The sequence below is a fragment of the Hemicordylus capensis genome, chromosome 2, assembly GCF_027244095.1.
Source record: "Hemicordylus capensis ecotype Gifberg chromosome 2, rHemCap1.1.pri, whole genome shotgun sequence".
NCBI lineage: Eukaryota > Metazoa > Chordata > Lepidosauria > Squamata > Cordylidae > Hemicordylus > Hemicordylus capensis.
Window position 1 is genome coordinate 178,778,018 of NC_069658.1, and position 23,798 is coordinate 178,801,815.

Consider the following 23,798-nt stretch of genomic DNA (forward strand, 5'->3'; position numbering starts at 1 on the left):
ACCCAGAGACTCAAGTTTGGGGCGTTATAAAAATATGTAAAATAAATAAATAAAAATAATAAATACAGGGGGGCACTTAACGGAAACGTGAACCCATTGCAGTGTGTAGTCTGGAAAACGACCTGGTGTGGAAAACTTCCTGATCCAAGTGCCTGTTACTTTCCAGAATGTAGTTTAACTGGTCAGACCAGTAAAATAATCATGGCAATGCAAGCCTCTGTGTTGCTGAATGCTGCCACCCCCACACCAGCCTCTTGAGGTCCTGTTCTGCCTTACTAAGGTAATTACTGTATATTGTCAGATTCTTCCTTTGTTGCCACAGAAGGAGGGCAGGGCAAAATGAAATGGTACGGTGCACACAAAATCAGCCAAGGCAGACAGCTTTTTCTCCCCCTTGGTTAGATTTTATTGCAAATAAAATACCACTCAAATGCATTGAAATGTCATTGCCTGGAGAAAGGGATGCTGTGGTAGACCCATCCCTCTAAATCATGAGTAGATTAATTACTGTTAAATACAGACGAAAGAGGATCTACCAAGGTGGTCTCCCAGAGCCAGCACAAGGCATTTCTGGTGCAGGAAATGATTTCTACTAATTATCACGGGACACAGCCAGACCACTGGATGTTTCTCTATGCAAGCCCCACTGGGAAGACTGTCTGCTTCTGCAGCTTTCGTTGATCTCAGAGGGGCTCGTGCAGGAGAATGATGTTCTCTGGTTCAGAACTATCCCCTCACTCAACTAAGTTGCCTTAATGGCCCTCATATTCTGCTACCTGAGACCACTGTTTCTCCACGTCCCTTGGTAAAGTCACCCTTGGCTCCTTCTGTCTTTAAATATCAGTGAAGGAAGCCCTACTGGGTCAGTTCCCTTGGGAAGCAGGTGGAAGCAACGTGCAACCGGTGTGTTAGTTGCCACTGCACAAGGCAGAAGAACAATGTTCAGCAGCTCAGGGATGACTTTTCTGTGCTTCTGCCTATTATCAGCAAGGGAAAGCTTGAGAAGCAACTCCTCAGTTAAATTCTTTTGGTGGGGAGGAAAGACTTTTTTTTGTGTGGTGGTGGTGGTGAGATATGGGTTAATAGATTTGGCAGGAAAGAGTTCACTAAAATAAGGGGGAAGACTCCACAGATGATTGGCAGGGGGAGGGATCTGTGCCCTTGCTGATAGTATCAATTGAGCACTGTTCTAACTATGTGTGAAAAATGCCTTTTCCTCCTGCAAAATGGGTTGAGGCACAAAAGATCATGGGAACCACCCCCTTTCAGAGCATCCTAATGTGATCCTGCTAGCCTGTACTAGGGATATGCATAAACCGGTTCGGAGGTCCTTTAGCAGACCTCCGAACCGGTCTGGCGTTCAGGCATTTGGCCAGTTTAGCAGCGGGGTGGTTACCTTTAAGAGTGCTCTCCCCCTGCCCCCACTGTGTTTCCCCCATTGGTGCTGTCTCCAAAATTGCTGGTGCGGGGTGGCAGCATACCTCCTTGCCGCCCCGGTCAGCATCAAACCAGAAGTGCCCGGCACTTCTGGTTTGATGCTGACCGGGGCAGCAAGGAGGTATGCTGCCACCCCGCACCAGCAATTTTGGAGACAGCGCTGGCAGGGGAAACAGGGGGGGGGGTAAGATCACTCTCATGGTCCCTTCAAGGTAACCCCGCCCCCCGCCACCAAACTGCCAGCCAGATGGCTTGTGCACATCCCTAGCCTATACTTTGACTGCACAGCAGCAGGGCCTGATCCTCAAAGGAGGGTTCCAGACGACAACAGTTGTGGGGGAAGAGTGTGTGAATCCAGTATCAGATCAGCGTGGAATTTTGCGGCTAAGGTTCAAAATGCTTAACTTGGGGAATCTTGTATTGGAACAACATGTAGAGCAGCAAGCTTTTCAGCTGCACAGATTTTCTCAGGCAGGCCTTGCAGAAGCAATGCAGTTGGTGCAATAAGAAGTGGCACCTGAACCACTTTGACTCTGGGGGCGGTGGGGGGACAGCAATATGAAGTCCCAAGGTTTCTTCTGCCAAGAACGGGGAAATCAGGGGGTGCAAGTATTCTAGAGAATACTTCTTGATCCAAGCTTCAAGAATATCTAGAGAATACTTCCTGATCCAAGAGTGCAGGAAATCTTCCTCTGAGAGAACTGGAGGAGTATTCTATGGGATTGCTCTCAGAGGAGTATTCCATGGGATTTTGCAGTGTGCTCCCATCTAAGTAGCAAGTGTTGTCAGGGGCGTAATGATAGGGGGGCAGGCAGGGCACGTGCCCTGGGCGCTACTCTGGTGGGTCACGTGGGGGGGCGCCAAAAAGTGGCATGCCCCCCGACCCCCCCCCCCGGATTGCGCGTCAGTGTGGGCAGCTGCGGGAGTGAGCGGTGGCGGGTGGCGGATCGCCGAGTGCGGCGGTGGCGGGCGGCAGTGGATTGCTGAATGCAGCAGAGTGACACCAAGGCCTGCCGTCTGGCCCGGCGTCGCTTCCCAACTGCACAGGTGTGCCTGCGCAGTTCATAGAATGAACTGTGCAGGCGCGCCTCGCAGTTGGGAAGCGATGCCGGGCCAGACGGCAGGCCTTGGCGTCACTCTGCCGCACTCGGCGATCTGCCACCGCCCGCCACTGCTGCACTCAGCGATCCGCCGCCGCCCGCCACTGCTGCACTCGGCGATCCGCCGCTGCCCGCTGCCGCCGCACTCGGCGATCCGCTGCCACCGCTGCGCTCACTCCCGCTGCCTCCCGCCGCCGCGCGATCTGCCACCGCCCGCCGCCGCCGCGCTCACTCCGGCCAGGGGGGCGCAGGTATGTGGGGTGGGCGCAATTTCAGGGGCAGAGCTTGCCCTGGGTGCCGTTTCCCGCCGTTACGCCTCTGAGTGTTGTTGTCTGTTTGTTTCTGGCAAAAAGCTCCACGACTGCTCTGTTCTAAGGCTCCATGACTGTTCTGTACCTGTGACTTGTTATTCAAAAGACCATGGCCTAAATATATGTCAGCATATTTCAAATAGCCTATGGATGTCGGCATTCAAAATCAAAGGTTTTCCAAGAGTTGTCACTGATCTCGACTAGAGCTTACAAAGGCCCTCTGTGACATCAGAGCAGCTGAACAAATGGCTGTCATTATATATAAGGCCTGTATCAGGTCCCTGTGATGCCACAGAGGTTCCTGCAAGCCCAGGGCCAGGCAGCTGATGCATGTACAGAAATAACGCAGACCCACTGTGCCGTCACAACAGATTAGCTACTGACATTTAGAGGCCGGGTAGGCAGAGCAAAAGAGTCAGCCGGAATATTTAACAGTACTCCATGCTTACCATCATCCCAACAAGTCCTTAATAGTCCAGATTTCTTCTCCATCCCAAACTCCATCTGACTCCTCCTCTTGTGGGAGGCCAAGAGTTCTCTAGAGTTTACGAAAGGCAACAGTCTGGAATCACTCCTGTTTGAATGACTTTTAATTCTCACTGGCACAGACAAAGGCAAGCATCTCTTTGAACTGAAAGATGCTTGTTCTGCAGGGGGGGGAAAGAAGTCAAGGGCAAAGCTTTGATAAGTTGTTTTTCTTGCCATGTTTCATCTCCAATGAAATGTGTTGGCATAAGTTGCCTGCACGGGCTGGTTCCTGAAAGACATCTTTGTCCTTCAGTATGAATGTCTAAGGACAAAATACACACACCGCATATCAAAGATGGGTACGAGTACAAAACAGTCTTGCAGGGACCAGCACTCACCACTTAGGAACATAGGAAGCTGCCATATACTGAGTCAGACCATTGGTCTATCTAGCTCAGAATTGTCTTCACAGACTGGCAGCGGCTTCTCCAAGGTTGCAGGCAGGAATCTCTCTCAGCCTTATCTTGGAGAAGCCAGGGAGGGAAACTGAATACTTCTGCTCTTCCCAGAGCGGTTCCATCCCCTGAGGGGAATATCTGACAGTGCTCACACATCAAGTCCCCCATTCATATGCAACCAGGGCAGACCCTGCTTAGCTAAGGGGACAAGTCAAGCTTGCTGCCACAAGACCAGCTCTCCTCTCCTCTCCACTTCCCTGAGGATATGTGCTCAGAGGCACGTCAGCCCAGACTTCTGCCCCCCCCCCCCCGAACCAGTTAACTCCCAGGCCCAAAGAGGGCAGGTTGCTGCTGGCACGAGACAACTCCTCTCCGCACACAGGCACACCCCTCCCCAACAACAACTTCACAGCAGGCCCCCATGCACAGCTGCCAGCGCCCCCCCCCGCTTCCTGTGCCTGCCTCTCCCAATGGCTCCCCATCTTGAAACCTCCTTGTCTGGCAGCCCAATGCAGATCTGATCTAGGCAAAACCTAGCTTTGCGTGGAGAGGACATGTAACGAAGCATCCTCCTCCTCCAAGTGTACCTACATGCCATGAAACTAGTGTGAAGAGTGATGCTTTGGGACCTGCCTCTAGTCTCTCTTCCTTGTCCCAAAGAGAAATTTGGGAGAGGGAGGCCAGCTAGCTGTGTTCTATCAAGCCTCTGATCAAGTTGGTTGCATGCAGACATGCTCTTGAATGTGGGTTGTCAAATGAAAAGGCTGAGCGGAAAGAACATGTGGCCAGTGTCGGACGTGCGCTCATACATGGCATGGGATGTCTAGAGCAAGGTAGGGGGAGGCCTTGGACTGCCCATGTGTCTCATCGCTGGAGATTCAACCCACTGCTTCTTTTTGCTGTAGCAGCCCTTAATCCTGGCTTTCCTGGTTGCCAATGGTCCCCGACTCCCAGCGCTCAATTAAGGCACTCTTCTGGCGGCGAAGGGTTCGAGGGCTTCTCTCTGGCTGTGAGGAGAGAGAGAGAGAAAGGAAAGTGTGAGCAAGAGCTTATGGAGAGCCAGGAAAAACTCAAGCAAGAGCAAAGAGTCACTTTTTAAAAATTATGATTCTCTATATTTAGCAGGGGGAGAGCAACTGGCCCTATCCATCTCCAGTACAGCATCCCTCCAGTGGCTATTGCTGATGTCTGTCTTATATTTACTTTTTAGATTGTGTGCCCTTTGGGGGACAGGGAGCCTGCCTATCTATCTATCTATCTATCTATCTATCTATCTATCTATCTATCTATCTATCTATCAACAGTTTTGGGGACTTTTGTTGAAAAGCAGTATATAAATATTTGTTGTATTCATATTCGTCATAAGAGACCATGGGGCTTTCTCTGGCAGAGAAATGGTTAAAAGGAAGGGATGTCTGGGTCTGATTGGTACGGAACAGAAAAAAAGACTCAGCATCAAGGAATCTAGTTTCTCTGCAAAGAAAAATGCATGATTTGGGTGCAAGTGTTGTTTGAGCCCAAGTTCTGAACCAGCACCTGCAGGGGCCAAGCAGCAGCTTGGAGTCCAAGGAAGACTGAAGGACAAGGAGCCCCAGATGGAAGGAACCCCAGATGGAACACAGTCTCTAATCCACACTCCTTGCTGTTCTAGCATATAAGAAGCTGCCATATACCGAGTCAGACCATTGGTCCATCTAGCTCAGTATTGTCTACACAGATTGGCAGCAGCTTCTCCAAGATTGCAGGCAGGAATCTCTCTCAGTCCTATCTGGAGATGGCAGGCAAGGAAGTTAGAACCTTCTGCTCTTCCCAGAGTGGCCCCATCCCCTGGAGACTTTACACACAGGGCTTCTGCCCCGAATTTCCTTCAGAAGAGAGTGTGTGCGTTCACAAACCAGCCAAACTTACCTCGAAGTCCCTTTGAGATTTTTGGACCCAGTCCATACACAAACCGGGCTTTGTGATGCGAATGCTAGCTTATCTCAGTGTATGTCCAGGGGTTTTTTAAGTGTTGGTTTTAAGCTACTTTTTCTGAGCAAATGGGAGAGGCACTGAGGTAGAATCATTAGCATGATAAGAGGCATGCTCTCTTCAGAAATGCCGATCTATCTCTGCAGGGAGTTCTCTCTCCTCCCTCCCCCACGCTGCCCAATTGGCTAGAAGGAAAACACGGAGCATGCCATGTGGACTTGTTTCAAAAGAAAACTGAGAGCAGAGGGGAGGGGATGCTTCCCTCAATGCCGCAAGTGTACTTCAAAGTGGCTTCGCTCAACGTTTACCCCGAAGCCTGAAGCCAAGTGCGAATAACTCCCTGAGGGGACTATCTTACAGTGCTCACACATGCCTAGCACAAATGGGTCCTTCCTCATGCATCTAATGAAGGCAGCTGTAGTTTAAGCAATTACCCAGTTATGTTGAAAGGCACCAGGGCATTTGGAGTTGTGGTCTGCGGCCATGCAAGTCCATGTGCACATAGTGACACACAAGATGCTTTCCGTGCTAGAAGCAGGAAATCCAGAGGCTATCCCTTTCGCCCACTAATTAAGGTGGCAGCATGCTGCCATGCTTTCCTATGACCCCAAAGAGTCACTCCACCATATGAAGGTGTTTCCATGCATCTGTGAAGAGGCTCAAGTAGTTCCAGGACTACACGCTCCTTATTCAAATATGTGTTCCTTTGCAAGAGTCGAATGAACTTCCAGAAGTAGAGCGTGGAACCCGGCAAGAGTTGGAGAGATGCCACGGGGCAACCCAGGGGTCCCATTCATTGCATGCCACAATGTCCATGGGCAAAAGGCCGACTGTGATCTGCTGGGGGCCACTGCCCAGTTCAGGGTGGACTATTGAGTGCATGCAGCTGCAGGAATTCTTGCAAAGAATGCTGGTCTCGGCGATCCTTGATCTGAGCCAGCCAGGAACCTCTAACATTCTTAAGCAAGCAAGAATGAATACTCAGGATCACAACACAGATTAGTGATGTCCTAACTGTTAAAAGATCCCAAGTATGTATATATTTGATCCCAAGTGTGCTTTATATATTAGAAACATATCGGTGGACAAAGGGGGTTCTAGATATTTTCAAAAGAATTTATTTATAAATTACATGTCTATCCTACCTTTCTTCTAGCGCCTTTCTTCTAGTGCCGCCGCAATTTATGGTGGCTGGGGATGATGGGAGTTGTAGTTCAACAACAGCTGAAGAGCCAAGATTGCCTACCCCAGTTCTAGTGCTTGAATTAGAAGGTGCCAGAGGGGCCTGAGCCTCTTACCTTTTGTGTTGGCCCAGTTCGATGTTGTTTTTAGAACACTACAGAGGGGGCATGATTTGGCCATGACTGGGGAGGGGGGGAATCTGAGAGTGAGGCTTATGGGTTTAATTAAGCCCCACTCCCCAGCTTTCCTGGGGAGCGCAGTGGTAAAACTGCCGCCCTGTAACCAGAAGGTTACAAGTTCGATCCTGACCAGGGGCTCAAGGTTGACTCAGCCTTCCATCCTTCCGAGGTCGGTAAAATGAGTACCCAGAATGTTGGGGGCAATATGCTGAAATCATTGTAAACTGCTTAGAGAGCTCCGGCTATAGAGCGGTATATAAATGTAAGTGCTATTGCTATTGCTATTTCCCCCATAATTACACACATACACACACACAGCACTGAAGGACTGCCGTGCTTTCTTCCACCATGGAACTGAAGGCAGCATACACAGGGTCTTCAGGCTCTAACCAAAGCTAGATGTGCTTATCTTCAGTAAAGTGGTGCTATTATGTGCCCTCAGGCTATTTCCTGGGACCCAGGGGAGTAGACCATGCAGGACTGAAGACTGCCCGATCCTGAAGGCCTGAAACATTTAGCTGCAGCAGGAAACCCAGCAACACCACCTCATGCTAAATACTGGAAGATCTCCTATAACAGACAGCAGGAAAAGTTCCAAGTGGATTGAGCCCCATTGGTTGGAGATCTCTCTCTCTCTCTCTCTCTCACTCACACACACACACACACACACACACACACACACACTACACACGATCCTCAAAAGGATAGGATAAGTGTCCTACCCAAGTTTGGAAGCTGTGTGCATTCCCTATTTTTGATTGTCTGTGAGTAAAAAGCAAGGTAGGAGTGATCGTGTGTGAGGCTCGTGCTGGGTATGAGGGCTCCATCCTACCCAACAGCTGTACCCAGCTCTTGAATGAGGTGGTACGAAAAGCCCTCCCAGTGTGATCCTCACACACAAATGACTTCCTCCCCCTTCTACCTTGCTTTTTACTCACAGACGATCAAAAATCATGGGAACTGCTACTCCGAATGATGGCCAAAATCTGCCCCTTGCCTCATGGTAGGGCCACCGCTGGCAGCAGGCATAATTTTGCCTCAGAATAAGAATGGCCTCCATAACAAGGTAATGGCCTCAGGCTTGGAGTTGAAGAAGTACTTTGAATGTTCAACAATTGGATGGCTGTGTGCGCGTGTGTGTCCCCTAGGTGGCCAGATTTGGCTTTTAAAAAGCCAAATTCTGGCTTACGGCCCATTTGACCCACGAGTATACCCCTTAGGTTCTGGCAACCGTCTGCCATATCAATAAGCAAGCAACTGAAACAAACTAAGGTCGAATTCCCTGCCGCTATTTGTAGCCATGTGGACTTAGTCACAGGAGGAACATGAAAACAGAAGGCTCAGCACTGTGGTGCTTTACTTGCCTGCCTATTGCTATCAGCACAAATGAAACAAAATGTAAATGCCTCACAATGAGCCCATTGAGGGTTTTTTTTTGTTATAAGGAGAATGAGGTATGCAAAGGGAATGATAACCGACACTGCTTTCCACTGTTTCCTCAGGCAATAGATTGTGTGTATGCCATTAAGGGCGGAAGAGAAACAGACAGTTTTGACTGAACGGTTTTCCTCACAAGTCACTGTAAAACTGAAGGGAGCTGCCTTTTGCCGAGTTAGATCCCAGGTCCATCAACTTAGGCCCTCCTGCAGATGTTGGCCTACAGTTCCCATAATCCCTGGCTATTGGACACTGTGGCTGGGGATTATGGGAGTTGTAGTCCAAAAACGGCTGGGGGGGGGTCTACGTTGAGCAGGCCTGGTACACTGACTGGCAGTGGCTCTGCAGGATCTCAGGCAGCAGTCTTTAGAGAGGTACACAAATCGGGATTCATGCACAGATTCGAAGCTCAGCTGGGGCATCTTTAAAAGTGAAGAGAGCAGGTCGGTACCTGCTCCTCTGCTGCTCACTGCAGATATCAGGGGCTGAACCTCATAGGCTCCAACAGTCCTATTTCTGTTTCTGGTAAATCACTGTCCCTTCTTTATCGCTATTTTTGCCTCTTGGAGATGCCCCATTCCTTTTTTCTTTTAAAGTGAGTTGCAAGAGTTGCCCTTCTTCAGGATTCTGCTCCCTCCACATAGCCTCTAGAAAATAATGGGTGACATGATGCACAGCATTACAAAGCCTTCACTCTGCACCCTGGGGTTAATGCACCATTGGGGCTGGGAATGAATACAATGCATACATACCTGTATATACCACTTTCCAACAAAAGTTCCCAAAGCGGTTTAGATAGATAGATAGATAGATAGATAGATAGATAGATAGATAGATAGATATGAATGAATGAATGAAATGGTTCCCTGTCCCCAAAGAGCTCACAATCTAAAAAAGAAACATAAGATAGACACCAGCAACAGCCACTGGAGTGATGCTGTGCTGGGGATGGATCGGGCCAGTTGCTCTCCCCCTGTTCAATAAACAGAATCACCACTTTTTAAAGGTGCCTCTTTGCTCAATTTGCAGGGGACTGCTAATAGTTAGCAGGGGATGATAGAGGTTGTAGTCCAATAGCATCTGGGGACACAAGGTTGGGAGCTCCTGGTATAGAGGATGTTGAAGCATGTCTCTTAGAGTATGTAATGCAATTTTTGAAGGTGGTGAAATGTCTCTCTATCAGCTCATGTGCTATCTGCTGATAGGAGATCATGTCTGCTCTGCCTGCCTGCTTCACAACAGTTTAGAATGGCCAAAGCTAGAACCAGGGCTGGAAAGGTAGTATGGTAAGTACTGTGGCCCCTGTGCTTTGGAAAGCTCCTGCATATTATCTGTGAATGCCTACCAAGTGAGCCTCACGTTGTTCTGCCAGGAGGCACAAATAGTGTTTCTGCTGAATTTCATGCGGTCTCTTGGGTGCCTGGGTTTCATTCACGGGTCAGGAAACGCACTATAAGGTGCTGGCCCTTGTATGGCAGGAGAAAGAGAGTCTGTTTGGACAAGGACTGTGTTCTGTGCTGCTCCCTTCTGCACAAGGATGTGCAGAATATCAAGAGACTCTGCCTGTGTAATGGGTACATGGAGGCCGATTCCATTTCACATTTTTTGCCCCAGGTGTGCTATTTGTGCTCTGTCTGCCCTGCGGCCCTGCCACACACATGCTAGCAAGTAGTCACGTGCTTCCTGGCTCAGGTAGGCAGCCAGCGGTGTGCCTGATCACACCAGTCATAGTCGGTGACACCACCGTGGGCATGTGGGGGTTGTTACCTGATGGAGGCCATTCACCTGGGAGCTCTCAGCAGGGCTTGGAGGGGGCCACGTGAAATCCAGCTTCTTACACAACGGTCGCTCTGAAAAAGAGAGAGAAAGAGAGAGGGTTCACTCATATGGGAGTGCTCCCGAGCACGTGCAGAGTGCATTTCCCTCAACCAAGCTCATGCACATCTAGGATGAGAGTCCAGGTTAGACGGCATGGGACTCCCAGGCAGATGTTGGCACTGCAGCCAGCGATGTCATTCCCAATTCAGAAGTACAGGCGGGCGCTCTCCATGATAGACTTCACGGCCATGCCCACGCCAACAGCCAGAGAAGCCAAGAAGTACCGGCGCTCCGCCCCTGCGTGTCCCCCCCTCCACTATACCCCTGACTGCAGCCAATACCAAAGAGAGAGGGGTCCTTCTTCCAGCACCCCTGCCAGGCAAACTGTTTCTCACAGTCCTTGGGAGTTTAATAATCCTTGTGTCCCACTGGGGATATTTCCCTGGACACACCTTCCTGGACACACATGCTGATGGCAGGCAAGTTTCTCTTTCATTCTGGTTCACTGTTAGCTGACTGTTAAAGTCCACCCTGTGAGAGACCTCCTGTCACCACCCACTAAGTACACACTCTGACTCTGCTTGGTGTCAGGTTCTCATCTGCAGCAGCAGATGCAGCAGCAGCAGCAGCTGTGGCTCAGCCTCATATGTGTAGTAGCATAGGTGAGGCAAACGAATTAGGGGAGAACTCAATATCCACAGGACAGCTACAACCCACCTCACAAGCCCTTAGTGGCAGGGCTCTAACCCAGGAAGCAGAAATGGCCCAAAGACATTTCGGTGCCTGAAGCAGAAACTTTGAGTGGTCATCCCACCCACGCCCCAATGGGTGGTAAAAAAATCTAATAATAATGTCGCTGTTCCATTTGCTGCTCTTTTATGGGCACCTAAGCCTATGACACTCCAGGTGGGCTGCCTCACTCTGCTTCATGGCCGATCTTGCCCTGTTGGCAGGATATGAAGGGGCTGCAATATACAAGCAGCAGCTGGTTGAATGGTGGTGGGGCAGAAATGGGGGAGAATCCAAGAGGGCCTTAACCTGAGACACAGTCCAGACAAAACCAATAGACTTCTGTGGCACCTTAATTACTGTTGGTAATTACAAACCACTCTAAGCCCCTCGTCAAGCCAGAACAAATAGTGACAGCTCTGTCAATAAACTCCTCCTCAGCACCCTCATGCTCTATTCACTCCCCAAATGTCTTTTGCCTGAATAGCATGGACTCAAGTTCGAAACAGGATGTCATCATGCGAGCCTAAAACGGCATCCAGAGGTTTCTGTGTATTTCCATTTTCACAGTTCAATGTGTGCCTGTTGATTTGATTGATTGATCGAGTGATTGATTAAGTGCTGTCAAGTTGGTGTTGACTCTTAGTGACCACGTAGGTAGATTCTCTCCAGGATGATCTGTCTTCAACCTGGCCTTTAAGGTCTCTCAGTGGTGCATTCATTGCTGTCGTAATCGAGTCCATCCACCATGCTGCTGGCCGTCCTCTTACATGAGACACATCCTTAAGAACAAAGCACTAAACTTTTCTTTAGTAAACAGCAGCTGTAGGGCAAAGGGATCCAGACTGGGGCGGGGCTTTAACCCTTTGCTCCCACTGTGGTCCCAAATTTGTCATCCAGCCCCCTCCCCCCACAGCTGCTCCCCATGAGTGACCCCATAATGAAACTGGGGTTTGATTCAACATGTGAAACCATACTGGCCTTTTTGTGAATGTGCAACATGTGTTGTTAAGCAGCTTTGCCTATCAGGCCCTGCAGCTATAAAGCCAGCGTGGTGTAGTGGTTAGAGTGCTGGACTAGGACCGGGGAGACCCGAGTTCAAGTCCCCATTCAGCCATGAGACTTGCTGGGTGACTCTGGGCCAGTCACTTCTCTCTCAGCCTAACCTACTTCACAGGGTTGTTGTGAGGAGAAACTTAAGTATGTAGTACACCGCTCTCTGGGCTCCTTGGAGGAAGAGCGGGATATAAAATGTAAAAATAAATAAAATAAAATAAATAAAGTCGGAAGATAAGCTTTGCCTATCAAGCCCTGCCGCTATAAAGTCAGAAGATAAAAAGGGCTGTGGAAAGCACAGAGGTTCTGTGGAAGCACAGGATGCTGCTACAGAGTGCATTAATGGGTACCAAATTCAGCTTCCTAAAAATGTCATCTTAGCAAACAAACAACACATTTCCAACCCTTACAGCCACAGAAACATGCTTGAGAGAGTGTGGGCTGAAACCTCAGAAGCCTGAAAGGTGCCTGAATAACATTTCTAGGCAGTCACAGAATGGGGCTGGAGTGCCCTGCAAAGTATAAAATATGCAAAACAAGAACAAAAGGCAACAACCTGAAGGGACCATATAACACTCATTGTAAAAGAACTGCACTGGCTGCCAATATGTTTCCGAGTGAAACACAAAGTGCTGGTTATTACCTATTAAGCCCTTCACGGTTTGGGCCCAGGGTATTTAAGAGAGTGCCTTCTTTGTCATGAACCCTGCCGCCTATTCAGATCTTCTGGAGAGGTCCAGTTACGGTTGCCGCCAGCTTGTTTGGTGGCGACTCGGGACCAGGCCTTCTCTGTGGCTGCCCCGGGAGTTTAGAATATGCTCCCTGTTGAAATAAGAGCATCTCCTTCTCGGTTTGCTTTTAGGAAGACCCACACCTGTTTTCTAAGGCTTGCAATTAATTTTCAATGGTTTAATTTGCTTTTATCTTATGAGATGATTTTTACTGAATTTTGTGAACTGTTTTTACTCTGTTTTATATTGTGTTTTGTACACCGCCTAGAGATGTATATATCAGGCGGTATAAAAATAGGATAGATTTTTTTTTAAATAAAGTAGTGCTTTGCATAGAAAATTATATGGCACCCCCATGCTGGGAACAGTACATAAATAGTTGGCTCATAGCAGTAGTGAAATATAGTGCAGGACAGATAGATAGATAGATAGATAGAGTAATTTGTGCATGTATGTGCAGTCCTTGTGTGTACAGGCACCACAAATAGTATATTGTATGCACATATACATGTGTGTACTGTAGAGTCACGAATGCTGGCATCACACCAAAAGAAAGAGGCACATGCATATGTTCCCACAAATGTACAGCTAACATCATACACACGCCCACATAAAAAGTGTGAGGTATCAGTGTGCATGCCTTGTATGCACAAGAGACTATGGAGATACACAAGGCAGAAATGTGTATGCAGCACTCAGGCATACCACCCAAAGCCCGGGTAAACATACCTCAAGTATCAATACACGTCCACCAGTCTTGGGAGGGCCAAACAGGATGTGATGTCAGCAGTCCCATATGCTTGAACATTGAGCTGCCCCAGTCATATCGAGAGGAGAGGCAGGGTGTTGGACTTAGCAGCACAAGGGGGTGCAGTGTTGGAGAGGCACTGAACCTGCTCCCACTTGCTGCTTACCTCCTCCCTACGGCCCCACTCTGCCAGTGCTTTTCATCCTGCCAAGATCATTTTCAACACTGGCTGCAGGAAAAAGTGCTCGGGGGGGAAAGAAGCTGTGTGTGTGTGTGTGTGTGTGTGTGTGCAGAGGGGAGGTGGAGAGCTGGGTGGAGAGCTGGTCTTGTGATAGCAAGCATGAATTGTCTCCTTTGCTAAGCAGGGTCCACTCTGGTTCACATTTGAATGGGAGACTACATGTGTGAGCACTGGAAGATATTCCCCTTAGGGGATGGGGCTGCTCTGAGAAGAACATCTGCCTGCTTGCATGCAGGAGGTTCCCAGTTCCCTCCCTGGCATCTCGAAGACAGGGCTGAGAGAGATTCCTGCCTGCCACCTTGGAGAAGCCACTGCCAGTCTGTGTAGACAATACTGAGCTAGATGGACCAATGGTCTGACTCAGTATAAGGCAGCTTCCTATGTTCTTATGAGGTTCTGCATCAACATCATCACCAATGTCCACTTTTTGCTGTTAACATCAGACTGCTAGCCCTTCATTCTGGGTGACTGGGGGCAGTTTCATGGAAGCTGCCACCATTATGTCCAGTTTGTCCATAAGAGGATACATGCCAAGACAATCATGTCTGGAATCAGGGGCGTAGCTAGGGGAGGGGGGCCCGTGTTCACCCCTCTCCCCTGCGGTCCCTCAGAGTGAGGGAGAGAATGAAGAAAATAGGGAGGGGTGGAGCTGGGGGTGGGGCCTTAGGAGCTTGGGTTCTTTGAACCCATCCGCTCACTTATAGCTACTCCCCTGCCTGGAATGCTTTTGTGCATTAGAGATCTATTGACTTAGCACTCATATAGTAGTGAGTCAAAGTGTTCACAGAGCAGAGTACATTCTCCTGAAATCCTTACAGCAGCCCTACCAAGTGATCCGTATTATCCCCATATACAGCAATTGCCTACTACTTGGTGGCTAAGGCACAATTTGAACCCGGGACGTTCTGGCCCATCACTCCCCTCCTCCGCCACTCCTGCAGAGCGGCTCCGAACGTTCCTCGGAGGGCCTCGTTATCATTTCCAGTTTGCGGAAGAGACTGAGAGAAAGCGACTCACCCACAGCACGTGCCGTTTTAGAACCGATTTGCACGGTCACAGAACTGGAGGACTTGGAAAGACTAAGAGGCCGTCCAGTCCAACCCTCTACCTGACCCGACTGAACAACCCACGAAATCCAGACCCAAAGAATGGGCAAGTGTGGAAAGGTGCCTGCAGTGTCAATAACTCTGGATGATTGGAGTCAAGAAAAGGCTGGAGCAGGCAATAAGACAACGAGGCTATTCCCACGATCACTGGGAAGCGGGCTAAGGGAGCTTAGCCTGTTTTCCAGGGATCGTGGGAACCACGGGGCTCGTAGGTAAGCCCGCTGCTCCCAAGGTGGCTAGCCCGCCTAATTCCCCCTCCCCTTAAATGAGGTTGATGGAGTGAGTGCTTCGTTAACCTCATTTTCCTGCTCATGTGTCGCTGCAGCACATGGGAAGACCCCTGACCGGGAGGCTAAAAGCAGCCTCCCAGGCTCGGGGGTCTCTCCAAGAAGCCCCGCACACTTGCGCGGGGCATCCTGGAGCTTCCGGGGGCTGCGTGGCCCCCGATCCCCACAGCCCCTGCCGGCTCCGCGACGGGCTATGCCCACCCTCCCTGCAGACCCAGAAGAAGTTCTTCTCACGGATCGTGAGAAGAGCATCACGGATCGTAAGAAGAGCATCACAGATCGAGAAGAGCATCACGGATCGTGAGGAAAGCATCCATATTTAAGAGTTGAAAACAGTTGAAGAAAGCCACCACTTTCCATGACATAGACATGCCTTTTGTCCCACTGTCACCTTCAGTCAAACTGATCTATGAGGTTTCTGAAACCATGTAAAAGCCTACCAAACCAATTAACCAGACATGAAAGTGGCATGAGTGTGGGTGAATCGCTATTAGCTCTAGAAAAACCGACCTCACATGCTGCAAGCAAAAGCGAGGTAGCCACGTGGTCACTGCCAAATTTAACCATTTCGGGAATATTCTTCTTTTGCCCCCTAGATGATGACCAGTCAGACTGAGAACATGAATATTCGTACATATCTCATTCCAGGACTGGGTCCAAAGCCACATGATGGAGCTACCTTGCTGGAGAAACCAGGCAGCAGGCCTGGGTCTGGCTAGCGCCTGGATAGAAAATGGCCTTTGAGTTCCGTGATAGAATAAAAGTGGGATATGCATGTAATGAATAAATACATGCCCAGCATCTTCTGTGACATTGCAAGGGATCTTGGGATGCACCTTTCGGGTAGCATCTGTTTCACTAGTACTCTAGAAATAGTACTCTCCCAAGCACCTGCTTGTGTTGTTTGGGCAGCCCTGCCTTTGTGCATGCACCCCCTTTCTCTCTTAGCTTCACTCCTGCATCAGTTGGGAGAGCCAGCGTGGTGTAGTGGTTAGAGTGCTGGACTAGGACCGGGGAAACCCAAGTTCAAATCCCCATTCAGCCATGATACTAGCTGGGTGACTCTGGGCCAGTCACTTCCCTCTCAGCCTAACCTACTTCACAGGCTTGTTGTGAGGAGAAACTCAAGTATATAGTACACCACTCTGGGCTCCTTGGAGGAAGAGTGGGATATAAATGTAATAATAATAATAATAATAATAATAATAATAATAATAATAATAATAATAAATCAGCTGAATCAGTCCCTTGCCCATGAAAACTCTGAAGATGCCACAGCAGTCTTTGCCTTTCTGTGCTACACCAGCATGTACGAGCATAAGGAGAGCTAGATCTGACTGAGGGTCCATCTAGGCCAACCTCCTGTTCTGCACAGTAGTTACCCAGGCGCCTCTGGGAAGCCCACAAGCAGGGCATGATGGGAGGAGCCTTCCCCTGTCGTTTGCAGTCTAACCTTGCAGCTGGTATTCGGAGGTACGCTGCTTCTGAACATGGAAGTTCCATTCAGCTAGGGTGGTTAACAGAGACTGAGAGACTCATCTGCTCCCATGGATATATTACTCATCCATTTCACTGGACGACTCAGATCTTTGTTTCCGTTTCACCTATTGTATAATCTTCATGTGGAAACCCACCCGCCCGCCCCGCACTTACCTGGTTGGGTGGGGCTCTCCTCTTCCTGATCCGAAGCCTCCGCAGAGCGACAGGGCAGTGCTGAGCCATACAGGTTGTACCTCTGCCTCTGCAGTTCCTGTTCCCGTTGCTGGGCCTCCTGGACCTCCTGCTCCAGCAGAGACTGGGGGCTTTTGGCACGCAAGCAGAAGAAGGGGTTGGCCACGGGGGTCCTTTCTAAGGGGGGCCGCTGGGATCGCAGCAGAGCACCAGAGTCCAGGATGACCACATTGGTCGCACTGTTGGCCTCGGCAAAGGATGGTCCCCTCATTCCCTCGGTGCTGCTCTGCACCGCTTTCCTGGAGGCCGAAGACTCGAGGCTGGAGTGCTGTTCGAAGAGCATCTTCTTCTCCTGCATTTCTTGGGGTGTCCCACGGTCATAGGCTCCCCGCACCTTCCCCAGTTGTACCAGGTCCTCTTCACGCCGACACTCGCGCTGGATCTCCCGCTGCATCTGAACACCAGCCCACTGGCGCTCCTTCTCCTTAGGCAGTGGGGATGGGGGCACACTCTGGTTCAGGATCGGCCTGATCCGCACCTCCACATACTCCTGGGTGACCCGCGGGCTAGCCAGGCCCCGTTCCCGTCTCAGGAGCTCCTCTCGCTCCAGGTGCAGGCGGATCTCCTTCTCAATAGGGGTCTCGTTGGTGGAATGGGGAGCCTCCAGATTATCCTCAGTATTCCCCACCCAGTTCGTGGGGCAGCCGGAGCCACCGGCCGTGGAGGGCTCATCAGAAGCGGGCGGGGAACGAACGGCATCTGCGACACTCACCAGGTCTCCAGCACCGGCCGAAGGGTCCACCACACCTGTTAACAGGTCATCTGTAGGTGTTAGACTGGAGCCAGTCTGCTCTGTAGGCGCCCCTGCCGCCGCCACTGGGGAGCTGGCACTGGCCAGATCTCCAGAGTCTGCTCTGTCCCTGGCACCGAGTGGATCTTCAGCGCTGGCTAGGACCATGGCACCAGCTGGGTCTTGGGGATCAGCCAGATCCCTGGTACTAGTTAGAACGTCCAACTCGGGGGATTCCCAATCCCTGGCCCGCACTTGGGCAGCAGCTGGGTCCTTGGCACCGGCTTCTGGTTCTCCTCCGGTGGCTTCTTCAGGCCCGGCGTCAGCGTCCCCGGCTGCTCCCTCTCCCTTCTCAGATTCCAGCACAGCCTTGGCTCCAACCTCACCCTGGGGTGTATTGCGATCGCCGGCTTCACTTGATTCATGGACAGCCAGCCCCTCCCTGTCTTGCCTGTCACACACAGGAGCCGGGCCCTGGTGGGCAGGCCCGCAAGAAGAGTCACCGGTTGCCACAGGAGACCGCACTGGGGCTGCCTGAGGGGGAGTCTCACAACCTGGGCCTGCTGCCCTCTGCTGGCAGAAAGTGCCGTCCACATCCGACGGAGGGGCTGCTGATGCTGGGGAAGGTGCCGCGGAGGTGCAGCTGGCCCCTCGAGCAACCTGCTTTCCGTCGGCCTGGGAGTCCTCCCTCGAGAACTGCCCGTTCAAGTGACCCAGATCTCTCTCGGCAGCTAGCGACTGAGGACCCAGCCCGCCCAGCTCTCTTGTCTCCTCCACTCTCTCTGCCGTTTGGTGGCAGCCCAGCTCGACCTCTTGATTCACCGTGCGGGCAGTATGACGTGCCCCTTGGGACTCAGCAGAGGGAGCAGAACTGAGGAGGGGGTCAAGGGAGGCAAAGCCGTCTCCTCCCGGTGGTTGCCTTGGAGAATTTGCCCCCAGGAGCAACGTGCCAGGGGCCTCAGGGGTAATCATAGCACAGTCGGCCTGGCTGTTCTCCTCACGGCTGGTTGCTTGTTTGGGGCTCCTGTCAGGTTCTGCTGGCTGCTCTGGAGATTGTGAAGCAGCCCCAGGAGGCTGGCTATGGCCATTCACAAGGCTGCTCTCCTCTTTTGTGCCCAGCGGATGTGTGGTGTTGGTCGATTCCTGCCTCTCTGGCGGAACTCCGGAAGTATCCCTGTGATTAACAAGGGGGCTTCCCTTGCTCTCTTCATCAAGTTTGGTGAGTGCATCAAGAGTTTCAGATGGCTTCAGGGTGTCAGTAGATGCAGCTGGGTCTTTATCATGGCCGTGAGGAAGCCTTCCCTCCTCTCCTTGGACCAGCGGCTCCCAGCTCCCAGCAGGGCCTTGTTGCTCTGAGAAGGCATCCGGTATCTCACCATGGCATGTAAGATGGCTACCGCCCTCCCCTTGGACCAGCAGGCTTGGAGTATCATCAGTTTTCAGTTGCTCTGAGGGGGGATCTGGCATCTTGTTCTGATGTATGAAATGGCCACTAACATGCCCTTGGTCTGGTTGACTTGAGACATCGGCCATTTTAAGTGCCTCCGAAGGCATACATGGAGCTGAGGAGGACTTCTCAACAGGATCGTTGTCGTTGTGTACCGGGGGAGAGGATTCTTCCAGTACATTCTTGTTGGCAAGGGAACTGATGGCACCCTCAAGTGGGGGGACCACGGAGTCATCTGGTGCATTGGTTATGGGGACATTCTTAGCCACGTCCCTACTCTCCACCATGCCTCTGAATACGTCTGCCACGGGGCTCTCCTGGCCTTCCAGAAGTGTGCCTCTGTGGTACTCCCCAGCTGTGGGGGGAGGCAAGGGCAGAGTTTCTGTAGTCATCCAATGTGAGGTGTGATTCTTTTATGTCCAAGAAACCTGGAACAAGAGCATTCATCTCCTTTTAGAGTATTTTTCCAATTGGGGGTGGGAGGGGCACCATAATCTCAAGAAAGAAAGAAGCAATGGCTCCTCCTCCTGGTAAAGTGAAAGAATGTCAAAGAACACCAAAGGGCATGTCAAAGGGCATGGGACAAGGTTTCTCTGGAGTGCATTCTCATGCATGTGGGGTGCACCCTCTGGAATAAGAAAACTAGACCCAGTGGGGACTGTCTGGGACAAACATACTGCTTTACGGAGACAATCTGGGCATTACAGAGGGTAGATGGGAGTGAGGGGCATCTAGGTTTAATTTAGGTCATCGACATCAATGTTATTGTGTGAACCCACGCTAATTCAGGAATCTCAGATTTCTCTCAGGTCATAAACCACCTTGGCATGGGTTCACACAATCACATGGATGTTGGTTACTCACATTTAACCTAGATTCAAATGATAGTGTGAAGCAGGTCAATGCCATATGCAAAGAAAAGAGATCGGGAAGCATGAAAGGAAATGCATAAAATATTTGCCCCTCACTCCCACCCACTCACTGTAATGCCCAGATTGCCTAGATTCGAACAATCGTGTGAACCAGGCCATTGTCCATAAGCCTTGTCTGTTTGTACCAGATCAGAAGGACCTCCCTTCTCATCCAGGCTGTTTTGGGCTGCCCTCCTTCTTCTGCCGTCCACCATCAGCAACTGTCCAGGAATCCAACCGGCCTATCACCACCCCCCGTTGCCTAATAAGCCACTCAGTTTCCTCACGGAGAACCTGCTTTAGGAGCTGAGCTCAGGAAGGGGTCGTAGTTAGCACAGAGAGCCTGGGCAGTGTTGGGTTTTGGCCTTTGGCCAAGGAGACCTGTATTCAAATCCCCACACAGCCATGAAGCTTATAGGTGACCTTGGGCCAGTCACTTCCTATCTCACCATAATCGTTCCTGGGTGACAGAGCAGATGCTTGCCATGCAGGTAGAGCCGGTTCCGTTTCCCCCCATTGCCAAGTCAAGATTTGCAGGTAGCAGGGCTGGGAAGGGATGCTACGCGCCGGTCAGGATGGACCGTATGCAGTGAGATAGACTCATTGCCTGACTCTTGAGCGATCTCCAAATAAATACACTCAAAAGACATGTTCTGGGATATATTACATATTAGATGGCAAGCAACACCCTCCAAAAAAAGAAAGAAAGAACGGTATTTTAAGACCATCTGTTGTGGTTACTTTTTCACACATCACAATAACTCTAGTAATATCATCAAGATAGAACAACCTGGCTCTCCTCCAGCAAATAGATTTGTACTACTGGCCTGCAGGCCCCTACCTAGGCCCATTTAATAGCTTATAACAGTCACTCTGTGCATAACCAGAAAGAAAGGTGCGCCTGATCTTATACAGATGATCTGGGAAATGGAGCAGGGTTGGGGGGGGGCAGCAATGCCTATCCATTTCCTCCCTACTAATCCCTGCTAACTTGGCAAAGAGGCACCTTTTAACGTGGTGATTCTCTTTTATTTAGCAGGGGGAGAGTAATTGGCCCTGTCCACCCCCAGCACAGTATCTCCAGTGACTGTTGCTGGTGTCTCTCTTACATTTCTTTTTAGATTGTGAGCCCTTTGGGGACAGGGAGCCATCTTATTTATTTGTTATTTCTCTGTGTAAACTGCCCTGAGCCATTTTTGGAAGGGAGGTATAAAATAAAATAAAATAAAATAAAATAAAATAAAATAAAATAAAATGGTGCCCCTGTTATCAGGGCATTGGCTCCCTTTCCCATCGAAAAGGTGGATACATGTTTAAACTGACCGACACAAACTGGGAGAGCTATGCAGGAAAAAAGCACAAAGGTAATGGAGCCCAGCCATGATATGCACCGGCCAGGAAACTTCCCAGCCCCTTGTTAGCTTGGGAATACTGAACAAGCAGGATTGCACCCTGCCATGTCCCAAGTGGTTCAAAATGCCTATCTGTAAAAAGCAAAATAGGAGCTATGTTTCTGGAAGATATAAAGGGAGAGCACCGATCCCCTTCATGCTCAGAAAAGACTCTTCCCATCCTAGAGTGAGAAGGGCCTTTGGGGTCTCAGCTGACACCAATGACTGACACACACACACCCCTCTGAGGAGAGTTGCATCAGGACGGCCACAGTGTCATGCCTTGCTCACGAAAGTCAGGTTGCAAACAGTGGGACCAGCAGCAGAAGCCGCTCCTACCACTGCCACAGCAGGCACAGACCAGAGCCTGACCATATGTGCCCCCGATCAGTTTCCCTCTCACCCCTCCCCTTCCCCTTATCCCCGGGATTAACCATTGGTTATGGCATGCTGGAAGACTGCCCTCTCCATCGACCTCCCCCTCCCTGCAGTGATGCCCACACACCCTGATTCCTAAAGGCATGGGGTTCTCCTTACCTGTCACGGACTCTCTCCGGCTTCTGTCCGACCCGTCCTGGACCCCTAGTCTCTCCCAGCAGGAGGTGCGTTCCCTGCGCTTTATGCTCAGCCACTGAGCCAATTACACGCCCAAGACTAATCTGTTGGCAGCAGGACACAGCCCTGTTGTACACACTACAACAAGAGTTGCCAAGAAAATGCACTGCCCTGGGGCCATCCCTCTCCAAAACCTAGTCACACACCAAAGCACAGGCAGCTGGGAGACCATGTTAAGTATTAACAGCGTACCGGGGACCGTCTTGGAATTTGAGAAATCGATGGAAGAACCTAGATCTATTCATGGCTCTTGGTTGTGATGGCAAGGTGGAACATCCACATACAGAGGTAGTATATCTCTTAATAGCAGATGCTGATATGAGCAGAGATGCTGATATGAACAGCCTTCATGATCTGCTTGTGGGCTTTCCAGAGGCATCTAGCTGGCCACTATATAAGATCATGACCACAGGATGCTGGACTAGGTGGACCTTTAGTTTCGTAAGAACTACTAGCGTTGTTCTAATGAATGCATGTTTCCACCCCCCACTCTTCCTACCCCACATCAGCAGGACTCCTGCCTCACTCTCCACATTGCCCCTTGCTGTTGCAAGAATGGCATGCTTATGGAGAATGGAGCTTTCTTCTTCCCCATCAGAATTTCTGACCCACTTCCTAGAGAGACCCTTTTCCTGGAAAGGAGAGCTAGTCTTGTGGTAGCAAGCATTACTTGTCCCCTTAGCTAAGCAGGGTCTGCCCTGGTTGCATATGAATGGGAGACTTGATGTGTGAGCACTGCAAGATCTTCCCCTCAGGGGATGGAGCCGCTCTGGGAAGAGCAGAAGGTTCCAAGTTCCCTCCCTGGCTTCTCCAAGATAAGGCTGAGAGAGATTCCTGCCTGCAACCTTGGAGAAGCCACTGCCAGTCTGTGAAGACAATACTGAGCTAGATAGACCAATGTTGGTCTGACTCAGTATATGGCAGCTTCCTATGTTCCTGATGGAGAGCAGAGAGCAGAAGAAATTGGATGCTCCCAGGATCGCTGTTCCACTATTACAAAAGCCAAGAGACATACATACCTTGGTGCCTGCCAGCATTCTTGTTTTGCCACTTCTCAGGTCGCATTCCTATGAGCTGCTTGCTGGTGGGGGAGGCCACGTCCAAATGAGCTGGAAGTCCCTTCCACAAACAAACTACACTATAGTGCACTGTACTGACACTGACTGGCTGAGCTGGTGTGAGGACACTCACTGTTCACAAACATTCCAACTGCTCAGGGAGTAAGGAGGATGTCATCAACAAAAGGTCCTGTGAGAAGGAGCAGTTGTCAGCTGGAGGATTAAAAACCTTGTGGAGGGTGTGAGTGGGGTAGGTGGGTGGAGGGCGAGCTAAAGACTGGAGTGCTGACATGGATTAGGCCACAGCGAGTAAGGGGCCTAAAGGGAGACAAGAGGCAGGGCAGATAGAGAAAAGGGATAGAGCAAGCAGTGGAATGAGATGTATGGGAAATGCTTGGAGATTATGGGTTATATGGAGCCAAGGGTTGTCACTTCTGCACCCTGAGAGTGCTCCTGTGCCTTTAAGAACTATGTAGAAGGGAGAATTCTGCCACTGTGGCTTTTGTCCTTGCTGCAACAGTGGCAGCTGAAAAAGCAAAAGCAAAGAAGCAGAACGGTTGGGGTCCTGAATTCCATGCATCAATTTGAATTTTATCCAGGGCCAACCAAATCTTAGCCCTGGCATTTGTTTCCAAAGCCAGAGCTCAGTCTTGGAA

The 23,798-nt window shown here is 50.4% G+C and overlaps 1 protein-coding gene across 1 annotated transcript; it reads right to left on the minus strand.

Moving 5' to 3' along the window:
- Positions 1–2,637: 2,637 nt before the first annotated feature.
- On the minus strand, positions 2,638–19,559 carry MISP3 (MISP family member 3). Its single transcript, XM_053293154.1, has 3 exons — positions 16,913–19,559; positions 10,311–10,393; positions 2,638–4,781 (listed from the first exon to the last, which is right to left on the minus strand). The coding sequence occupies exons 1-3, from the start codon at positions 19,557–19,559 to the stop codon at positions 4,686–4,688; spliced, it is 2,826 nt and encodes a 941-aa protein (XP_053149129.1). The 3' UTR covers positions 2,638–4,685.
- Positions 19,560–23,798: the final 4,239 nt, after the last annotated feature.